Source organism: Oncorhynchus masou, chromosome 26 (assembly GCF_036934945.1).
Source record: "Oncorhynchus masou masou isolate Uvic2021 chromosome 26, UVic_Omas_1.1, whole genome shotgun sequence".
NCBI classification, from domain to species: domain Eukaryota; kingdom Metazoa; phylum Chordata; class Actinopteri; order Salmoniformes; family Salmonidae; genus Oncorhynchus; species Oncorhynchus masou.
Genome location: NC_088237.1, coordinates 809552 through 833260, shown reverse-complemented (window position 1 = coordinate 833260; position 23709 = coordinate 809552). Strand labels below are relative to the sequence as shown.

Genomic DNA, 23709 nt, shown 5'->3' with positions numbered 1-23709 from the left:
AAGTAGGTCACATGACCAAGGGGCTATTGAAATGTGAAAGTTCACAAATTTAATGTAAAAACGTGTGAGATGAAAATGGACAAACTAAAGGGTGTGCAGTGTGTAGGCCCACTGAGTGGACATTCTGAACCTTGTTTGAAATCAGTAGGTCACATGACCAAGGAGCTATTGAAATGTGTATGTAAAAAAAGTGTGGACTTTGTTTACGCTCCCTAACTAATTCAACTAAGAATACAAAATGCTGCTCACATTTCCACATGTTTATTAGCTTTGGAAAGCAAATTCATGTCAAAATCGTGAAAATAAGACCTGTGCAATGTTGTGCGCAATTTTTCCAACATCATGACATCATGAAAGCGCAAATATCTGTCGAATGTCCAATTTAAACTGTTTTTACCTCAGTCACTTTATGTTGCGTTTATATTTTTGTTCCGTGTATATTACATCTCTTTGAAGTCAACTGTTAAGAATAGCTTTGGCTTTCATGATTTGATTTCACACGGCTCACTGTCCTTTGTGACAAAAACTCCCAGATATGCAACTGTACTTTTTTGAATGGCTATTATTTATTTTTGTACTGTCTTTGACTCAACTCTCACACAGCACTCTCACTAAAATTAGGCACCAGGCGTGTCCGTATAGCCTTTCCCTGCACACTCACGTCTTCCTGCTTCGAAAGCGTTTGCGGACGAAGTGCTAGGACCATGGCGGCAGTGCGCAGTCTACGGGTGTCGGTAAAGCCAGACAGTGGGCCAGACCACTCAGAATCGGACTCGGATTCAGACTCGGACCGAGGTGCCCGTGAATCTGAACCGATGGAGGTGGAGGAGGGTGAACTCGAGGTGGAAAACATCCCCGTTAACCGGTCTTTGAAGGAATTGTTGCCGGTGAGGGAAGTAGGCCTCACCAGATCGCGGGCTCGCGTACCTTCGGGGGCCTGTGAATATTGCCTTGGTATTGGAGGAGCTCAGCGTGCCTTGAGCTAACAAGATAGCTCGGTAGCTAGTGACTAGCTAGTGTTACCCAGTGTAGCTAGTTGATATTAACATCACACCTGTCTGTGTTTCAGTATATTGTTGATTCTAGCGTAAGCAAATTAACGTTACATATTATATGACAAACAACGGCTAACTTAGCATTTAACTCTGCTTAACTACCGGTGGCTAGCTAATTCACCAGACGTTAAGTTTCATGACAGAAACCCCCTCGCTACATAGTTAATAATACAACGTACTAGTCAGTTACACTAGTTAGCTAACTCGTTTTAACATCCCCAAGGACAGAGGTTTGGTGCGAGATCTTGCCACTTTCAATTTGCCAGCTTTTTTTTGGGGTGGGGGGGTTGTATGATAGACTGAATGCACACTTTCTTGTTTTGTCGACAGTCATTCATTGTTCAGAACAAACATACACTGTCAGATCAATGCATTGTTATCTAGGCTACCCCACAGTAAGAAAGTGCGTCTCTAATGTATACATATTTGTTGACATTTAACCAGGACACAAGTCGGCGGTATGAGAACAAAGCTGGCACATTCATCACTGGAATCGATGTCACATCAAAGGTAAGGTATTGTAACCACACCTGAAAGTTATCTGGCAAACATTCACACTAATACTAGTTCCATTACATAAAAGTGAGAGGGTAAACCAACAGTTAAACTTAACTGCCATAACTATTTTTGCCACAACTGTGTGTGTGTTTCTAGGAGGCGATTGAGAGGAAGGAGAAGAGAGCGGAAAGGTTCCACTTCCGTGCAGAGGCCAACCTGGCCCAGAAGAATGTAGTGTTGGACAGAGACACCATGAAGAAAGGTAGATACACACGTACAGTGCCTTCAGAAAGTATTCATACCCCGTGACGTATTCCACATTTTGTGTTACAGCCTGAATTCTAAATATATATTTTTCTCATCCATCTACACACAATAACCCATAATTACAAAGTGAAAACATGTTTTTGGAAATTTATTGAACATGAAATACAGAAATAACATTTACATAAGAATTCACACCTCTGAGACAATACTAAGTAGAAACACTTTTGGTGGCTGTTACAACTCTGAGTTCTTGGGTATGTTTGTTTCACCTTTGCACATCTAGATATGGGGATTTTCTCCCTTTCAGATTTTCTCATGCTCTGTTAAGTTAGCGGTCGTGAACAGAAATCTTCAAGTCTTTCCAGATATTCAATGGATACATATTTTTGTCTCATCAGGCTGCAGAATCATTTGCCTTATGATCTGTCTTTCGCATGCCTTTTTGCAAACTCCAGGTGTGCTGTCGTGCCTTTTTTCTCAGAAGTGGCCGTCTGGCCACTCTCGAGACGAGCTGTCAAGACGGGAAAACCTGTCAAAAGGACAACAATCTCAGCCTAATTCTGTCAGTGGTCATTGGCTTCTTGGCAACCTCACTGTCAAGGTCCTTCTTGCCCGGTTGCTCAGGTTGGTTGGACGGCCAGCTCTAGGCAGAGTCTGTAGTTCCATAATTTTTACATTTCCCAATGATCGAGACAGCTGTGCTCTTGGAAACTTTCAACACTCTAGAAATGGTTTTATACCCTTCCCGAGATATATACCTCATCACAATTCTATTGGAGATCTACGGACATTTCCTTTGGACCTCATGGAGTTAGCTGTGTTCGAATACACATACTAACCGTACCATTTGTGATGTGAATTGAGTATATAGTATGCTTATTGGTCGTAGTATGGATATAGTTAGTATGCCAAAAGTTCCCAGATGTCATCCTAAATTTGACAAAATGCGAAGTATGCACGCAGAGGACACTATTTACCTACTTTTAGGGCCCATAATGCAATTCTTCAGGAAATGTGCGTGGCTTCACGTTTTCAGATTTGAAGAAAATAGCGGAAAATATGCACCCGGAGTCCGATGAGAGCGAATATAAATTAATTGAACTAATGAAAAATGTTAAGTAAATGTTGAGCAATGTAATAAGTTAAATTACACGTTATGTTGGCAGACAATTTGTTAGATACGCTATCCTTACGAACCGCATAGCAGTATGTACCGGTTTATTAGCTAGTTGCCTAACGTTAGTTGGATACTAATACATCGAACTTGCCAGGCAGTATATTAACTAACTAACCAACTTTTATTTACTTGATTATTCGCATAATTCATAGCTAAGGGGTATCGTTGTGCATTTCAATGCACATTGTTAATTCTGGCTATCTACTCTGATTTCAGAGCGCTCTCGCGCACTGTTGAATATGGCCGGTGTCAGTAAATGTCAGCAAAAAAAAAACGTAATAAATTGTTGCCAGCAGCACAGTTGGTCACCAACGCTCTGGATAACATGAAAACAGCCTAACCAGCTCTGCTATGGCGAGTATAATGGTCAGTGAGGTGTTCTCTCAATTGTGTCTGGAAGTAGCTAGCCACCGTTAGCCAGTTAGCTTGGGTGCTTGACTGCCGTTGAACACTCGCATCTACCCTAGTGTGCGCGCTGAACGCTCCGAGAGCGAAACGCTCTGAATGTACAATCTGACAACGCTCTGGATTTACAAATGCCCAGAGTGCACTCTGGCACTGCAGATTGAATTTACAAACCCACCAAAAATCGTAAAATGTTGCTAACATATGCTAACAAGCTAGCAAGAGGTTGCATAGCAACAGCATCAACTTCCGGTACCAATTGTTTACAGTATACTAAAATGAACTAATAGAATGTAGTATATACTCATTAATTATGTAATGTGCAGTATGTTAGTATGGGTATTTGAACACAGCCATAGTTTCTGCTCTGACATGCACTGTCAACAGTGGGACCTTATATAGACAGGTGTTTATTTTCTATATCATGTCCAAACAATTGAATTGGCCGCAGGTGGATTCAAAGGAAATTGGATGCACCTGAGCTCAATTTTGACTGTCAGAGCAAATAGGTGTGAATGCTCATGTAAGTGAGAGATTTCTGTATTTAATTTTCAATAAAGGTTTTTACTTTGTAATGGGGTATTGTGTGTATGTATTTAATCCATTTTGAATTCAGGCTGTAACACAACAAAATGTGTAAAGTCAAGGAATATGAATACTTTCTGAAGGTACTGTATATACACACACACACACACACACAAAGTGCTGTATAAAGATGAAAGGTACACACGTACCTGGCTTTTTATCACTTAAACACTAGGGCTGTGACTAGTATCACTATATTTGTTCCATGGCAAAAATGAAAACACAAAGCAGACTACACATTTGTCCTTTAAAATATTGTGTATTATAGCTTGGAAAATAAATAAACTCAGCACAAAAAGAAATGTCCTCACTGTCAACTGTGTTAATTTTCAGCAAACTTAACATGTGTAAGTATTTGTATGAACATAACAAGATTCAAGAACTGAGACCATAAACTGACTAACAGAAATTGAATAATGTGTCCCTGAACAAAGGGGGGGATCAAAAGTAACCGTCAGTATCTGGTGTGGCCACCAGCTGCATTAAGTACTGCAGTGCATCTTCTAACGGACTACACCAGATTTGCCAGTTCTTGCTGTGAGATGTTATCCCACTCTTCCAACAAGGCACCTGCAAGTTCATGGACATTTCTGGGGGGAATGGCTCTAGCCCTTACCCTCCAATCCAACAGGTCCCAGACGTGCTCAATGGGATTGAGATCCGGGCTCTTCGCTGGCCATGGTAGAACACTGAAATCACGCACAGAACGGGCAGTATGGTGGCATTGTCATGCTGGAGGATGTCATGATGTCATGTCAGGATGAGCCTGCAAGAAAGGGTACCACATGAGGGAGGAGGATGTCTTCCCTGTAACACACAGCGTTGAGATTGAGCTTGTTGTCATTTTGCAGGCAGTCTGAAAATGCTTTGACACACCGCACTGCAAGCACAATCAGCTGTCTGTCCTGTCCCCCTGTCGAGCTGTCTTAGACGTCTCACAGTACGGACATTGCAATTTTATTGCCCTGGCCACATCTGCAGTCCTTATGCCTCCTTGCAGCATGTCTAATGCATATTGAAGCAGATGAGCAGGGACCCTGGGCATCTTTCTTTTGGTGTTTTTCAGAGTCCGTAGAAAGGCCTCTTTAGTGTCCTAAGTTTTCATAATGTTGACCTTAATTGCCTACCGTCTGTAAGCTGTTAGTGTCTTAACGACCGTTCCACAGGTGCATGTTCATTAAGGCAGGGTCCTGAAAAAGGGACGTTTACATGTTTTGTTTCCAACATTAGTGCTGTTTTCTTAAAGAAGTTAAATCTGTTTCGTGATTTGTTTCCTTGCCACGATACTAACGAATATTGCGATATTGCGCACATACTGAATCTCCTTCCATTTCTCAGCCATCCCTAACTTGCGCCTGGAGGCGTTGCACGTGGCGGGTGTTGATGATATGAGCACCCAGGATGTGTTTGGCTACTTTAAGGAGTACCCTCCAGCACACATCGAGTGGATTGACGACACCTCCTGTGAGTAACACACACACAGAAGCGACTGACAACAAGTGGGCTATTTTTAACATGCCGTTAAATATTGTTTCCTAGGTAATGTGGTGTGGCTGGATGATGTCACTTCCACCCGGGCTCTAATCAACATCAGCCGCATGCCTGACCCGGAGGGGGTTACCACGGAGACGGACCGCACCAAAGAACTTGGTGATCCCACCCAGGAGAGCAAGGGTGAGTGCTGTGTGTCCATGTTCCAATGTTCCCTGTCTTTGTATGTTTTATGATTAGTGTAGTGGGTAATTCTGTGTTGGTCAGGACTGCGATGTTGTGTTTGTGGTCAGTGTGGTTTGTCAGTCATATGAGGCATGTACTTAATGTGCTTTGTCACTGAGTGTTGCTTGCTGTTCTGTCTCAGCTCGCAGAGAACAAAGCTCGGATGACGATGATGGAGAGGTGGATGAGGAGGTGAAGGAGAATGAGGGGAAAGCCTGCGAGGGAGAGACAGAGAAGAAAACAGAACCCGAGACCACCCAGGTAAAACTGTGTTCAAGACTGTGGGTATGTGGAGAAATGTTGCATATTAGTTACCTGTGTGTTTGTGTGTGTGCATTTGAGGTGGACCTGCTGTCTCAGGCAGAGAGTGAGTCTCTGCTCCGGAATGACCTACGACCGGCCATCAAACCCTTCAAGGGCAACAAACTCTTCCTGAGGTTGGCCACTCACGGTGAGAGACACAAACACACACCCACCAGGGTCTCCCTAATGAATATGTGGCACCGGACATTTGACTGACAGCACTTAAATTTACCGGACATTTGAGAAATATACCGGACCCATATGCATTGGCTGCGTACCCTGATTAGTTTGTTCTCCCACGGTGCTCAGAATGACAGAAATCGCATTTAGATTATGGTAATTAATCTTAACCGAAAATGCAAGTCTAGGATGCAATGACGTGTGTCCTTACCACCCACTTTGAATATGTTAGAATAACTGTCTACATTTACGTTTCCTCAGCCAACAAGACAAGCACATTTTAACCATAAAAATTCTACTTTCTAATAAAGCATTCCATGTACAGTATCACCATTTGCAGACTTATGTAAGTTAGCCTACTATTTGTGATGAGTAAGATTGGATAACTCGGTCACTGTTTGCAAAAAAAATACATTTCAATGCATGGCTGAGCGCGTAGCGGCCTGGGCTATAGGCTGTATCAGATACGTTTCTTTGCATGGAAAAACACATTTCATGCAATTCTACTACACTATGACTGGAGACATAAGCTGAATATTATTTTATACCACACATTACAGGGTAGCCTACTGTGCTGACACTGACAAACAGATCAATAAAAACAAAGTTTTTCATGCACTGCTCAAAAAAATAAAGGGAACACTTAAAAAAACACAATGTAACTCCAAGTCAATCACACTTCTGTGAAATCAAACTGTCCACTTAGGAAGCAACACTGATTGACAATAAATTTCACATGCTGTTGTGGAAATGGAATATACAACAGGTGGAAATTATAGGCATTTAGCAAGACACCCCCAATAAAGGAGTGGTTCTGCAGGTGGGGACCACAGACCACTTCTTAGTTCCTATACTTCCTGGCTGATGTTTTGGGCACTTTTGAATGCTGGCGGTGAAATAGCTTTCACTCTAGTGGTAGCATGAGATGGATTCTACAACCCACACAAGTGGCTCAGGTAGTGCAGCTCATCCAGGATGGCACATCAATGCGAGCTGTGGCAAGAAGGTTTGCTGCGTCTGTCAGTGTCCAGAGCATGGAGGCGCTACCAGGAGACAGGCCAGTACATCAGGAGACGTGGAGGAGGCCGTAGGAGGGTAACAACCCAGCAGCAGGACCGAGTCTGGAGACACCGTGGAAAACGTTCTGCTGCCTGCAACATCCTCCAGCATGACCGGTTTGGTGGTGGGTCAGTCATGGTGTGGGGTGGCATTTATTTGGGGGGCCGCACAGCCCTCCATGTGCTCGCCAGAGGTAGCCTGACTGCCATCAGGTACCGAGATGAGATCCTCAGACCCCTTGTGAGACCATATGCTGGTGTGGCTGGCCCTGGGTTCCTCCTAATGCAAGACAATGCTAGACCTCATGTGGCTGGAGTGTGTCTGCAGTTCCTGCAAGAGGAAGGCATTGATGCTTTGGACTGGCCCGCCCGTTCCCCAGACCTGAATCCAATTGAGCACATCTGGGATATCATGTCTCGCTCCATCCACCAACGCCACGTTGCACCACAGACTGTCCAGGAGTTGACGGATGCTTTAGTCCAGGTCTGGGAGGAGATCCCTCAGGAGACCATCTGCCACCTCATGAGGAGCATGCCCAGGCGTTGTAGGGAGGTCATACAGGCACGTGGAGGCCACACACACTACTGAGCCTCATTTTGACTTGTTTTAAGGACATTACATCCAAGTTGGATCAGCCTGTAGTGTGGTTTTCCACTTTAATTTTGAGTGTGACTCCAAATCCAGACCTCCATGGGTTGATAAATTTGATTTCCATTGATAATTTTTGTGATTTTGTTGTCAGCACATTCAACTATGTAAAGAAAAAAGTATTTAATAAGAATATTTCATTCATTCAGATCTAGGATGTGTTATTTTAGTGTTCCCTTTATTTTTTTGCGCAGTATATAATAGGCCTACGAGACGAGACACAAATAGAATATGACGTCCATCAAAACTGGAGGTGGAAATGATTGTTCAAAAACAAACTTATAAGTGGCACTGACCCAATAATGATAAACAGTGAATATGCGAAGTGTGCACTCACTGGGGGTATGGCCAATGCTCTTCGCTGGTGCCAAAACGTTTTCCCCCCACAAAATGAGTCAGTGCAGTAAACACACAACATATTATTTTTCCGTTTTTATAATCAAACTAGACAATAGGCTATAAATTCCTGTGAAATTTGTATTTTCAAGAAGAGGCAAATTTAGGATACTTTGAGGCATACAAGACATTGCGAGACACAGATTACCAAGACAGTGTCAAGCTCTGTCAGGTTGGGAATGCTCGATCAGGTTCAAGTCCGGGCTTTGGCTGGGCCACTCAAGGACATTCAGGGACTTGTCCCGAAGCCACTCCTACGTTGTCTTGGCTGTGTGCTTAGTGTCGTTGTCCTGAGGTCTGTTCTGGAGCAGGTTTTTATCAATGATCTCTCTGTACTTGCTCCGTTCATCTTTGCCTCGATCCGGACTAGTCTCCCAGTTCCTGCCACTGAAAACATCCTCTCAGCATGATGCTGCCCCCACAATGCTTCACTGTAAGGATGGTGCCAGGTTTCCTCCAGATGTGATGCTTGGCATTCCGGCCAAAAAGTTCATTCTTGGTTTCATCAGATCAGAGAATCTTGTTTCTCATGGTCTGAGAGTCTTTAGCTGCCTTTTGGCAAACTCCAGGCGGGCTGTCATGTGCCTTTTACGGAGGAGTGGCTTCCGTCTGGCCACTACCATAATGGCCTGATTGGTGGAGTGCTGCAGAGATGGTTGTCCTTCTGGAAGGTTCTGCCATCTCCACAGAGGAACTCTGGAGCTCTGTCAGTGACCATCGGGTTGTTTTTTAAAATTATTTTTATTTTACCCCTTTTTCTCCCCAATTTCGTGGTATCCAATTGTTTAGTAGCTACTATCTTGTCTCATCGCGACAACTCCCGTATGGGCTCGGGAGAGACGAAGGTTGAAAGTCATGCGTACTCCGATACACAACCCAACCAAGCCGCACTGCTTCTTAACACAGCGCCATCTAACCCGGAAGCCAGCCTCACCAATGTGTCGGAGGAAACACCGTGCACCTGGCAACCTTGATTAGCGCGCACTGCGCCCTGCCCGCCACAGTAGTCGCTGGTGCGCGGTGAGACCATTGGGTTCTTGGTCACCTCCCTGATCAAGGCCCTTCTCCCCTGATTGCTCAGTTTGGCTGGGCGGCCAGCTCTAGGAAGAGTATTGGTGGTTCCAAACTTCTTCCATTTAAGAATGATGGAGGCCACTGTGTTCTTGGCGACTTTTCAATGGTGCAGAAATGTTTTGGTACCATTCCCCAGATCTGTGCCTCGACACAATCCTGTCTCAGAGCTCTATGAGCAATTTCTTAGACCTCATGTCCTGGTTTTTGGTCAGACATGCACTGTCAACTGTGAGATCTTATATAGACAGGTGTGTGCCTTTCCAAACCATGTCCAATCAATTGAATTTACCACAGTTGTAGAAACATCTCAAGGATGATCAACGGAAACAGGAGGCACCTGAGCGCAATTTTGAGGCTCATAGTGAAGGGTCTTAATACTTATGTAAATAATAATTAGGCCTATATTTTCGTATTTATTTAGACTAATGTATAAATCCCAGTCATTCATGATCTGAAATGTAATCAAGCATTTTAGTTTTGAAATAACAAAGTGACCATTGAATAATTCGCGTAAATAATAAATAGGCCGGAAATTGCATTCACGAATGAATGTGACTTTTTTTAGTCTTTGCTGTAATGAAGGCTTTACAAAATAACGTTATAACATTCTCTCTGGTAAACTTATGATTTATTTAGTATTTGCATTCTTCCGAACTGTCAAATTTTTTTAATTGTAATCTAACAGCACCTTTATGGCACATACAATATGCACACAGCGCTTACTCATTATTCTTGATCTCCAGTATTTTCCACAACCAGTCAAACTTATTCCACACATCTGACTTCCCCTTTACCTCCTGCGCAAACAGTAAATATTCCTCCTTTTCGAGTTTCATGTCCTCTGCAATCATTTTGCTGTCACGTGTTAGTGTTCCGAGTTTATAACCAATTTATTTATGTGATTATGGTATGCTATAGGTCAGGCCCTATTAGTCACATGCATTCAAAGCATACATGTGTCACGTAAAGAGAGCAAGGGTTGAGGGAACAGGGAATGTTTTTCCTAAACAAATTAGGGATTTCGGTAACACAATTTCATTCAGAAATTAATGTTGCAGCTTCAGAAACACGGACAGCACACACTGTTGATGTGTGGTGGTTGCTGCATCAGGGAGAGTGTGACAAGCACCTGTTGTCTCTGTGTAAAAAAAAAAAGACTGAGTGACAGAGTGACAACAGATGCTAGTCACAGTAACTCAGACTTTTTTTTAATACAGCGCAGCAAGTCTGAGCCAGGCGGCAAAATAAAATCAATTGCAGTCAGACTCCCTCTAGTCATTTGTCTTAATTTTATTTATTTTGACCTTTTATTTTACTAGTTAAGAACAAATTCTTATTTTCAATGACGGCCTAGGAACAGTGGGTTAACTGCCTGTTCAGGGGCAGAATGACAGATTTGTACCTTGTCAGCTCGGGGATTCGAACTTGCAACCTTTCAGTTACTAGTCCAATGCTCTAACCATTAGGCTACCCAGCCGCCCCAATTATTTAATCAAACAGTTAGTTTAACATTTCAGACACACTCAGTGCATATAGTTGATTTCATTAAAATGCATAAGGTGTGTATGTAGAAAAATAGACGTTTAAAAAAAAACTTTAATATAATATTTCGCCAAATACATTTAAACTCAGTTTTTTTTTTTTTTTTTTTTTTTTTTTTTACTCATTTCTTTCATCACATTCCCAGTGGGTCAGAAATGTACATACACTCAATTAGTATTTGGTAGCATTGCCTTTAAATTGTTTAACATGGGTAAAATGTTTCAGGTAGCCTTCCACAAGCTTCCCACAATAAATTGGGTGAATTTTGGCCCATTCCACCTGACAGAGCTGGTGTAACTGAGTCAGGTTTTTAGGTCTCCTTGCTTGCACACGCTTTTTCAGTTCTGCCCACAAATCTTCTATGGGATTGAGGTCAGGGCTTTGTGATGGCCACTCCAATACCTTGACTTTGTTGTCCTTAAGCCATTTTGACACAACTTTGGAAGTATGCTTGGGGTCATTGTCCATTTGGAAGACCCATTTGCGACCAAGCTTTAACTTCCTGACTGATATCTTGAGATGTTTCATCAATATATTCACATCATTTTCCTACCTCATGATGCCATCTATTTTGTGAAGTGCACCAGTCCCTCCTGCAGCAAAACACCCCCACAACATGATGCTGCCACCCCGTGCTTCACGGTTGGGATGGTGTTCTTCGGTTTGCAAGCCTTCCCCTTTTCCCTCCAAACATAACGATGGTTATTATGGCCAAACAGTTCTATTTTTGTTTCATCAGACCAGAGGCCGTTTCTCCAAAAAGTATGATCTTTGTCCCCATATGCAGTTGCAAACCGTAGTCTGGCTTTTTTTATGGCGGTTTTGGAGCAGTGGCTTCTTCCTTGCTGGGTGGTCTTTCAGGTTATGTCAATATAGGACTCGTTTTACTGTGAATATAGATTATTTTGCCTGTTTCCTCCAGCATCTTCACAAGGTCATTTGCTGTTGTTCTGGGATTGATTTGCACTTTTCGCACCATAGTACGTTCATCTCTAGGAAACCGAACGCGTCTCCTTCCTGAGCGGTATGACGGCTGCGTGGTCCCATGGTGTTTATACTTGCGTACTATTGTTTGTACAGATGAACGTGGTACCTTCAGGCATTTGGAAATTGCTCCCAAGGATGAACCAGACTTGTGGAGGTCTACAAGTCTTGGCTGATATCTTTAGATTTTTCCATGATGTCAAGCAAAGAGCCACTGAGTTTGAAGGTAGGCCTTGATATACATCCACAGGTACACCTCCAATTGACTCAAATTATGTCAATTAGCCTATCAGAAGCTTCTAAAGCCATGACATTTTCTGGAATTTTCCAAGCGGTTTCAAGGCACAGTCAACTTAGTGTTTGTCAACTTCTGACCCACTGGAATTGTGATACAGTGAATTGATCTATCTGTAAACAATTGTTGGAAAAATTACTTGTCATGCACAAAGTAGATGTCCTAACCGACTTGCCAAAACTATAGTTTGTTTACAAGAAATTTGTGGAGTGGTTGAAAAATGAGTTTTAATGACTCCAACCTAAGTGTATGTAAACTTCCAACTTCAACTGTATATACACTACCGTTCAAAAGTTAGCGGTCACTTAGAAATTTCCATGTTTTTGAAAGAAAAGCACTTTTTTGTCTATTGATCAGAAATACAGTGTAGACATTGTTAATATTGTAGCTGGAAACTGCAGATTTTTGGAAAAATGTATGGAATCTCTACATAGTCGTACAGAAGACCATTATCAGCAACCATCACCTATTGTCTTCCAATGGCACGATGTTAGCAAATCGAAGTTTATAATTTTAAAAGGCAAATTGATCATTAGAAAAGCCTTTTGCAATTATGTAAGCACAGCTGAAAACTGTTGTCCTGATTTAACCTCTAGTGACACCCTATCCCGTGAACGGAACCGTTGTCATCATCTGACAATAATTAGCATAATGCAACGGACATAAATCTTCCTAGAAAATATTCCAATTCATGAAAATCACAAGTGAAATATATTGGAACACAGCTTAGCCTTTTGTTAATCACCCTGTCATCTCAGATTTTCAAAATATGCTTTACAGCCAACGCTAGACAAGCATTTGTGTAAGTTTATCGATAGCCTAGCATAGCATTATGCCTTGCTAGCAGCAGGCAGCCTTGTCACGAAAATCAGAAAAGCAATCAAATGAAATCGTTTACCTTTGATGAACTTCGGATGTTTTCACTCACGAGACTCCCAGGTAGATAGCCAAAGTTCATTTTTTCCCAAAAGATTATTTTTGTAGGCGAAATAGCTCCGTTTGTTCTTCACGTTTGGCTGAGAAATCGATCACGACAACGCCGAAAAATATTCCAAATTTAGCTCCATAATATCGACAGAAACATGGCAAACGTTGTTTATGATCATTCCTCAAGGTGTTTTTCAAATATCTATTCGATAATATATAAACCGGGACACTTGGTTTCTCAGTAGAATTGGAATAATGGCTACCTCTGTATTTTACGTGAGAATTTCTCTGGGAGCATCAGGTGACCACTTGCGCAATGAAGCCGCCTTCGGGTATTCTTCAACATAAATGCGTAACTACGTCACAATGCTGTAGACACCTTGGGGAATACGTAGAAAGTGTAATCTGGTTGATAGGGCATTCACATCTCAATAGGGACGCATCGAAACGCAGAGCTTTCAAAAGATGAGTCACTTCCGGATTGGATTTTTCTCAGGCTTTTGCCTGTAACATCAGTTCTGTTATACTCACAGACAAAAGTTTCCAAAACTGTAAAAATATTGTGTTTTCTATCCTAAGCTGTCAATTATATGCATATTCTATTATCTTGTCCTGACAAAATATCCCGTTTTTAATTTGGGAATGTTATTTTTCCAAAAATGAAAATACTGCCCCCTAGTACGAACAGGTTAAAGAAGCAATAAAACGGGCCTTCTTTAGACTAGTTGAGTATCTGGAGCATCAGCATTTGTGGGTTTGATTACAAGCTCAAAATGGCCAGAAACAAAGAACTTTCTTCTGAAACTCGTCAGTCTATTCTTGTTTTGAGAAATGAAGGCTATTCCATGCGAGAAACTGAAGATCTCGTACAACGCTGTGTACTACTCCCTTCACAGAACAGCGCAAACTGGCTCTAACCCGAATAGAAAGAGTGGGAGGCGCGGTGCACAGCTGTAATATAACAAAATGTGGGGGAAATGAAGGGATCTGAGTTAGAGGTCGACCGATTATGATTTTTCAATGCCGATACCGATTATTGGAGGACCAAAAAAGCCGATACCAATTAATCGGACGTTTTTTGTTGTTGTTTTTTTTGTCATAATGACAATTACAACAATATTGAATGAACACTTATTTTAACTTAATATAATACACCATTAAAATCAATTTAGCCTCAAGTAAATAATGAAACATGTTCAATTTGGTCTAAATAATGCAAAAACAAAGTGTTGGAGAAGAAAGTAAAAGTCCTGTGTGGCTCAGTCGGTAGAGCATGGCGCTTGCAACGCCAAGCGTCGTGGGTTCGATTCCCGCTGGGGCCACCCATATGTAAAAGTAGTGGCCCCAGCCGACTTGTAAGTCGCTTTGGACAAAAGCGTCTGCTAAATGGGATATATTTAAAAGTGCAATATGTGCTATGTAAGAAAGCTATCGTTTCAGTTCCTTGCACAGAACATGGGAACATATGAAAGCTGGTGGTTCATTTTAACATGAATCTTCAATATTCCCAGGTAAGAAGTTTTAGGTTGTAGTTATTATAGGAATTATAGGACTATTTCCTTCCATACCATTTGTATTTCATTAACCTTTCACTATTGGATGTTCTTATAGGCACTTTAGTATTGCCAGTGAAACAGTATAGCTTCCTTCCCTCTAGTTAGCACGCGCTAACTAGCTAGCCATTTCACTTCGGTTACACCAGCCTCATCTCGGGAGTTGATAGGCTTAAAGTTATAAACAGCGCAATGCTTGACGTACAACGAAGAACTGCTGGCAAAACGCACGAAAGTACTGTTTGAATGAATGTTTACTCGCCTGCTTCTGCCTACCACCGCTCAGTCAGATACGTGTATGCTTGTATGCTCAGTCAGATTATATGCAACGCAGGACACGCTAGATAATATCTAGTAATATCATCAACCATGTGTAGTTAACTAGTGATTATGATTGATTGTTTTTTTTATAAGATAAGTTTAATGCTAGCTAGCAACTTACCTTGGCTTACTGCATTCGCTTAACAGGCAGTCTCCTTGTGGAGTGCAACGAGAGAGAGGCAGGTCGTTATTGCATTGGACTAGTTAACTGTAAGGTTGCAAGATTGGATCCCCGAGCTGACAAGGTGAAAGTCTGTCATTCTGAACAAGGCAGTTAACCCACCGTCTAGGCCGTCATTGAAAATAAGAACGTGTTCTTAACTGACTTGCCTAGTTAAATAATGGTATAATATATATATATATATATATGTATATGTATGTATATATATATATATATATATATGTATATATGTATATATATCAAACACAATGTACCCCAAATATTTGAGTCATTAGGTGAGACCAAAATGATCAGCTGCCCTTTTAAATGAGGGGTTTCCTGTGGTAATGGGGGCCCTCGTGAGAATCTCCTTGCCTCTAGCAGCAGACAATTGCAGAAAACTCAAACTAATATTGAAAAACATGCTAACATGTGATAAAAACGATGTAACTAGAAAAGAAACACAAGGAAAAAGTCACAATTTAGTAGCCTTTCGGGTTAATTCGATCTACTTCTACATTTGGACTTTGGATAGATATTTTTTTTATGTTCCCAAATGCTCAGTGGGACCCCACCTGCCAATGTGTCATTCTTAAACGCCAATGCCAAAATCTACCCGTTGTCATTTCCCAACCTGATTGTGTGTAAGGGAAAAAATATATTTGAATCCATTTTGAAATCAGGCTGTAACACACAAAAGCATTGGAATAGCTCAAGGAGTATGAATACTTTCTGAAGGCACTGTATTAGTATTGTGACTGTTTTCTTTCTGTGTTTTCAGGTGATAAGAAGGAGCTGGGTGCTGCGAGGAAGAGCAGATATTACATGAAGTACGGCAACCCGAACTACGGAGGCATGAGGGGCATCCTCAGCAACTCCTGGTAACCACACACACGGATACTTCCTTGGCCAACACTGATTTTATTAATACATGCTGGATAGGCACCCTGTGGTGTCTCTCCATGGTGATTCAAGGGGAGAGTGTGCTAAACCAGGGGTTCCGAAAACTATTTCACTCAGGCCCCCCTTCCAGCATGTACGAATATCTTGTGCCCCGTCTATTTCTATGGGCACAAGCACTGTTCATTTTTAATTCTTCCCCTCTAATCAGGACTGATTTAGACCTGGGACACCAGGTGTGTTAAGTAAATGATCAGGTAGAACAGAAAACCAGCAATACGCCGGATCAAATCGGGTAAGATTTGAATAACCCTGGTCTAGAAGGTTGAGGGGATATGGTTAGGTTAGACGTTGAAGGTATAGTGTGGGTATTAGGTGAAGTATAGACTGTACGGGGTGAAGTATATAGGTGGGGATATTGTTGCTAATATCTCTGTCACCTTCTGCAGGAAGAGACGGTATCACACGCGCAGAATCGTGAGCAAGAGCAAGAAACCCCTGATAGGGGACAGCATGGGGGACACATCACCCTACACACATAGACACTCTGGTAAGAACACACACACCATCCTTGGTAAGAACACACGCCCTGCCCTACACACACCATCCCTGGTAAGAACACACACCACCCCTGGTAAGAACGCACGCCCTGCCCTACACACTCCGGTACGAACACACACTCATACTATCCTACAGACACTTAGGTGGGAAGACTCACACAAATGTTTACAGACCAGGCCTAATTTTTATGCTCTAACATTGATATATTTATCTCCTGTGGTAATCTGTGACTTTCCTTCTCATCCCTCCGTCTCTCTCTCCCACTTCTTTCCTTCTCATCCCTCCGTCTCTCCTCTCTCCCCTCCTTTCTGTCTCTCCTCTCTCCCCCTCCTTTCCGTCTCTCCTCTCTCCCCCTCCTTCCCGTCTCTCCTCTCTCCCCCTCCTTTCCGTCTCTCCTCTCTCCCCCTCCTTTCCGTCTCTCCTCTCTCCCCCTCCTTTCCGTCTCTCCTCTCTCCCCCTCCTTTCCGTCTCTCCTCTCTCCCCCTCCTTTCCGTCTCTCCTCTCTCCCCCTCCTTTCCGTCTCTCCTCTCTCCTTTCCGTCTCATCCCTCCGTCTCTCCTTTCTCCCCCTCCTTTCCGTATCTCTTTCTTCCTTTCCTTCTCATCCCTCTGTCCCTCATTCCTTTCCGTCTCTCCTCTTTCCGTCTCTCCTCTTTCCCGTCTCTCCTCTCTCCCCCTCCTTTCCGTCTCTCCTCTTTCCATCTCTCCTCTCTCCCCCTCCTTTCCGTCTCTCCTCTTTCCCGTCTCTCCTCTCTCCCCCTCCTTTCCATGTCTCCTCTCTCCCCCTCCTTTCCGTCTCTCCTCTTTCCATCTCTCCCCCTCCTTTCCGTCTCTCCTCTTTCCATCTCTCCTCTCTCCCCCTCCTTTCCATGTCTCCTCTCTCCCCCTCCTTTCCGTCTCTCCTCTTTCCCGTCTCTCCTCTCTTGCCCTCCTTTCCGTCTCTCCTCTTTCCATCTCTCCTCTCTCCCCCTCCTTTCCGTCTCTCCTCTTTCCCGTCTCTCCTCTCTCCCCCTCCTTTCCGTCTCTCCTCTTTCCATCTCTCCTCTCTCCCCCTCCTTTCCGTCTCTCCTCTTTCCATCTCTCCCCCTCCTTTCCGTCTCTCCTCTTTCCATCTCTCCTCTCTCCCCCTCCTTTCCATGTCTCCTCTCTCCCCCTCCTTTCCGTCTCTCCTCTTTCCCGTCTCTCCTCTCTTGCCCTCCTTTCCGTCTCTTCTCTCGCCCTTCTCTCTTCTCTCGCCCTCCTTTCCGTCTCTTCTCTCGCCCTTCTCTCGCCCTCCTTTCCGTCTCTTCTCTCGCCCTCCTTTCCGTCTCTTCTCTCGCCCTTCTCTCTTCTCTCGCTCTTCTCTCGCCCTTCTCTCTTCTCTCGCCCTCCTTTCCGTCTCTCCTCTCTCGCCCTTCTCTCCTCTCTCGCCCTCCTTTCCGTCTTTCCAGCTGACCTGGTCAACCTACCAGAAGAACCAATAGAGGAAGAGGAGGAGGATGAGGAAGAGGAGGACATGGATTCAGACGACAGGGTGGTGGAGTACAAGGAGAAGGAGAAGAGGGAGAGGGGGGGAGGTCCAGGGGTGGCCCTGCGGAGTCGTTTGGGCAGGCCCTCCTCTTCCCCCTCTGTCTCGTCAGACTCAGACGAAATGGACTATGACTTGGAGCTCAAGATGATCTCAACCCCCTCTCCCAAGAAGAGCATGAAGATGACCATGTATGCAGACGAGGTCGAGACCAACCTCAAGACTATACGGTCAGTGGGTGTGGTGGACAAATGTTTGTGTGGAGGTGGGTGACATGACCATGTATGCTTATGTGTGCAGAATGCAGACCTTTTAATGTAGGTAACATAGTAAATTAATAGTTGATGTTCTCCCTGTCTGTTCTTCAGACACTCTTCTGTTCGCAGTGACAGCGGCTTGGGGGGTAGTGGCGTCCGGAACAGGATTGGTGGAGGAGGAAGTGGAGGATCAGTAGGCGGGACCAAAAGCAGTGCAGTGGAGAAAGTGATGGATGTGAGGCAGCTATTGGAGGAAAAAAGACAGAGCCTCACCCAGCATAGACAGCGCACCCCTGTGGCCAGTAGTGGAAAGACAGGTCAGTTATCTGCTACTCTACACGGTCAATAACGATGTCATCTAGTTCCAAGACATTTCAAACTCTATTTGACCAACACATCAAACTTGGCCTTTGTTAGCCAATACAGAAAGATCGGGAAAAACTCTCCATGCATTGGCTTAATCTACCAACCAATCATCTCCCACAACTAATGTCTCGTTTCGAGGTGTTTTGACTCTTGTCACATCTCTGCTAATATGGCAACATTTCACTAGCTAGCTCACCATCAACTATAAGGATTAGGGATGTAACGATTCACCGGTACATATCAATCCCCGATTCAAATGTTTAAGATATGAGTGTACTGGTCTGCGGGACCCCAAACCGATCCATATGTAGCATGCATCGGTCAGAAAATCCATTCAAACCTTGCTAATTGCCAGTTCACTAAACATTTTCTCAAATTACTTTCTAAATACCTCATCTTTTGACAACTTTGTCGTCTCCTTCAGTGTCGAACTGTATGTAATTATGTTGACAGTTGACATTAATCTACAAGTCATTTTGAATGCCGAACAAACCTTACTGAGAGGTAGGCCTAGTCCTGATCTGGCGCATCTGCGTATCACTTTAAGCATTTTGTAAAATGGCTTGCGCAAAATTGTTTTATTAGTTGAATGACAACCAATGTAATTTGCTAGATTATTTTTCATAAAATGCGTTAAATTGTGTTTTGCCAGATTTAAAAGTAGCCGACACTCATTACAGACCTATATCCATCCTGCCCTGCCTATCTAAGGTCTTTGAAAGCCAAGTCAACAAACAGGTCACTGACCATCTTGAATCCCACCGTACCTTCTCCGCTGTGCAATCTGGTTTCCGAGCCGGTCACGGGTGCACCTCAGCCACGCTCAAGGTACTAAACGATATCATAACCGCCATCGATAAAAGACAGTACTGTGCAGCCGTCTTCATCGACCTGGCCAAGGCTTTTGACTCTGTCAATCACCATATTCTTATCGGCAGACTCAGTAGCCTCTGTTCTTCTGATGACTGCCTTGCCTGGTTCACAAACTACTTTGCAGACAGAGTTCAGTGTGTCAAATCGGAGGGCATGCTGTCCGGTCCTCTGGCAGTCTATGAGGGTGCCACAGGGTTCAATTCTCGGGCCGACTCTTTTCTCTGTATATATCAATGATGTTGCTCTTGCTGCGGGCGATTCCCTGATCCACCTCTACGCAGACACCATTCTGTATACGTCCGGCCCGTCCTTGGACACTGTGCTATCTAACCTCCAAACGAGCTTCAATGCCATACAACACTCCTTCCGTGGCCTCCAACTGCTCTTAAACGCTAGTAAAACCAAATGCATGCTTTTCAACCGTTCGCTGCCTACACCCGCACGCCCGACTAGCATCACCACCCTGGATGGTTCCGACCTAGAATATGTGGACATCTATAAGTACCTAGGTGTCTGGCTAGACTGTAAACTCTCCTTCCAGACTCATATCAAACATCTCCAATCTAAAATCAAATCTAGAGTCTGCTTTCTATTCCGCAACAAAGCCTCCTTCACTCATGCCGCCAAACTTACCCTAGTAAAACTGACTATCCTACCGATCCTCGACTTCGGCGATGTCATCTACTTAATAGCTTCCAATACTCTACTCAGCAAACTGGATGCAGTTTATCACAGTGCCATCCGTTTTGTTACTAAAGCACCTTATACCACCCACCACTGCAACTTGTATGCTCTAGTCGGCTGGCCCTCGCTACATATTCGTCACCAGACCCACCGGCTCCAGGTCATCTACAAGCCCATGCTAGGTAAAGCTCCGCCTTATCTCAGTTCACTGGTCACGATGGCAACACCCACCCGTAGCACGCGCTCCAGCAGGTGTATCTCACTGATCATCCCTAAAGCCAACACCTCATTTGGCCGCCTTTCGTTCCAGTTCTCTGCTGCCTGTGACTGGAACGAATTGCAAAAATCGCTGAAGTTGGAGACTTATCTCCCTCACCAACTTCAAACATCTGCTATCTGAGCAGCTAACCGATCGCTGCAGCTGTACATAGTCTATCGGTAAATAGCCCACCCAATTTTACCTACCTCATCCCCATACTGTTTATATTTATTTACTTTTCTGCTTTTTTGCACACCAATATCTCTACCTGTACATGACCATCTGATCATTTATCACTCTAGTGTTAATCTGCAAAATTGTAATTATTCACCAACCTCCTCATGCCTTTTGCACACAATGTATATTTACTTGTTAATTGTTTACTCCATGTGTAACTCTGTGTTGTCTGTTCACACTGCTATGCTTTATCTTGGCCAGGTCGCAGTTGCAAATGAGAACTTGTTCTCAACTAGCCTACCTGGTTAAATAAAGGTGAAATAAAAAGAAGAAAAAACATTTTTAATCTGGCTATAGGTAGGCTACATGCTAATCGAAGCTTACATTACATCTGATTGTTCAGGTTCATCAATAGTTTTGGTATTTTTGCCTGGAACAATCAGTATATATTGTCATTTTTCAACATACAGGGTAAAGTTGATAATTTCATAACGAGGACAGCAGAAGCTCACTCTGTCAAAACAGTCCAAACCATGTGATTTATGAGACGGGTGAAATCCAAAGTTGTGCTATATATTAATCTACTATGTCATAGCAAAAAAAAAAAAAGAAGATAAATATTGATACATTACTAGCTATTAACACTTTTAATCTGCAAAATTACAAATTAGTTAGTGGGGGGCAGAACGCAAACATTGTCCCCCCTAACTGATAGTGGGGTGGTAGATGTCCAGTTTCCCTTATGGCGTTGCTCAGGTGCCTACATACAACATATACTGTACTTAAATTACACACACACAAAAGTTGTCTCAGACTGATCCAGCTCAGAGAGACACAGCTCTTGAGCTCCATCAGCAACATTTTAATTTGGAATGGAAATTTAATGTGTTTATGCAACAAATGTTAGTGTACCGAATCACATAGATTCATTCCTCAAATCAAACTAAAACTTATTGTATCGGAGCCCATGTGTCTGGATAGATATGCATTGAATCGTCTTGAAAGGGAAAGATGCACATACCTACTAACAATGTATTTGTTTTCAATAAAGATTTGGAGAAGAAATATAGTTTCCATGTTGCCAACAATCCTTTGATTCTAAGCCAACTCACCTGTTTTGCTCCACGGTTGCTAAACAACCCACCCGTCTAAAGATATCTATGGTCACTCCCACTTAGGCCAACTTTGAATCGTTGATGTCCCAGACTTATGTGCACAATATCCTGGGGACCAGGTTAATATCAGTGATGTGGTATAAGGTTTTTTTCTGGTTTGTGTGTATAGTGTATTTAACCTTGTGTTGTGTGTAGATGTGAGGCAGAGGTTAGGGAAGAGACCCCACTCTCCTGAGAGACGACACTCCGCCTCCCCTGTTGCCTCCCGAGACTCACCCCCTCCCCGAGAGCCAATCACAGATGTGCACAGCCGACTGGGCATGGCCAAACTAGACTCCCGCGGCCTCTACTCTGATTCGTCCAAAGACAGGAAATCAAGTAAGGAAGAAAAACGCATCTACTGCTATTAGTCAATAATGCAGTACATTAGTTGAAAAGACACCGAAAGTGCTTTAAAATTGAACCCTTGCTCCCTCCCCCAGGTCGTCTGTGGAGCAGGCTCGGCCCCTCCTCCCATAAGGGTGGTGTTCCCGAGCGGAAGCCTTCCAGTCGCCGTGCGGGGTCGGGATCCGCCAGCTCCAGGTTGGGGGAGCGGGAAGGAGAAGAGGAAAATGAGGAGGAGGACGACTCTGCACTGCAGAAGGTGTGGGGGGCCTTGATCAAACAGAAGGAACAGCAGACCCACAAGATGAAGAAGAGTCGGCTTGACAACCTGCCCTCGCTACAGATTGAGATCAGCCGGGAGAGCAGTAACGGATCTGACTCCGACTCCTGAGACCAAGGGGGAGAAAGAAAGAGCGGGAGATGTGTGGATTTGGTCATGCCTTCATCTAGAGCTGAAAGGTGATCATCCACCCTCTTCTTGAGTTACCTTTCTTTCTCAGTGTCTGGAGGACTCTTGATCCTTGGGCCCCTGTCGCTGTGGCCTGATCCATCGTACAAACATAAAAGAAAAGACTCTTTATAAAGAGAAATGAGACAATAAACTGGACAGAATTTTTTGAAAGACTGAGACGTTCTGTTTCAGGACAGGAGGCCATTTTGTTTTTGTATTACATTATCTCTGCAGCACATGGGACTGTTGTTCTGATCAAACCTGTTCCCATGACATTTCACCCTCTGATAGCCTACCTACATGTCAAGTCCAATCATTAATGAGCAATATAAATGTCTCTATAACCTCCTGTGAAGTCGACTACAGAAGAACTGTGACAGAGTAAGAGGCAGATATTGAGTTGCTCCCTCTCTTTCTCTGTGTGTGGAACCAGACACTGTATCATATGTGGTATCTGTGTGAGTGACTATGAACAACAAATATATGGTTTGTGGCATTTTTTTTTCCTTCCAAAGGCTGAGGCCATAGAGAAGACCACCAGATGAATTGATTCTCAACTGAAAGGTTTTGTACTTTCTGACTGTTGGTATTATGTGCAAATGGCCAATGTTGACCATATGTTATTCAAGGCGGAAGAGGGTGCGTGCCAAATGGAACCATATTCCATATGTAGTACGCTACTTTTGACCAGGGCCTTAAAAGTAGTGCACAGTGTAGGGAATAGGGTGCCATTTGATATGTACACCTACATTCCCAGATGGAAAACAAATTGATTTAAGGTGTCAGCAGAAATAAAGAGATTTGTCTTGTTACTGCTTGTCTTGTTACCATTACTATCACTACTGGCTGTAAGCGAACGAGTGATGCGCGTTTGGAGCCATTCTGGCTGTATCCAAGGCTCAGCCCATTGTTTACATAACAACAGAATGAAGCACCTGAAGACACTAGTTACAGCATCAGTGCGTCCTCTGGAAAGGCAGCTTGGCAGTTACAGCAGCGCGTAACGTTAGGTGAGAAGCCTGACCATGGAG

General features: G+C 43.5%; 1 protein-coding gene across 1 annotated transcript; it reads left to right on the top strand.

The window, feature by feature from the left end:
• Positions 1–642: 642 nt before the first annotated feature.
• Positions 643–23490, top strand: ncbp3 (nuclear cap binding subunit 3). The gene is made up of 13 exons (XM_064938043.1): positions 643–887; positions 1500–1565; positions 1710–1815; positions 5326–5451; positions 5527–5661; positions 5846–5964; positions 6046–6154; positions 15927–16026; positions 16495–16595; positions 18036–18342; positions 18481–18686; positions 22039–22221; positions 22326–23490. The coding sequence occupies exons 1-13, from the start codon at positions 705–707 to the stop codon at positions 22616–22618; spliced, it is 2034 nt and encodes a 677-aa protein (XP_064794115.1). The 5' UTR covers positions 643–704; the 3' UTR covers positions 22619–23490.
• Positions 23491–23709: the final 219 nt, after the last annotated feature.

Coding starts and splice junctions, on each gene's coding strand:
- ncbp3 (XM_064938043.1), top strand. CDS start 705: ATGGCGGCAGTGCGCAGTCTACGGGTGTCGGTAAAGCCAGACAGTGGG. Junction 1,566..1,709: donor GAATCGATGTCACATCAAAG/GTAAGGTATTGT, acceptor GTGTGTTTCTAG/GAGGCGATTGAGAGGAAGGA. Junction 5,662..5,845: donor TCCCACCCAGGAGAGCAAGG/GTGAGTGCTGTG, acceptor GTTCTGTCTCAG/CTCGCAGAGAACAAAGCTCG.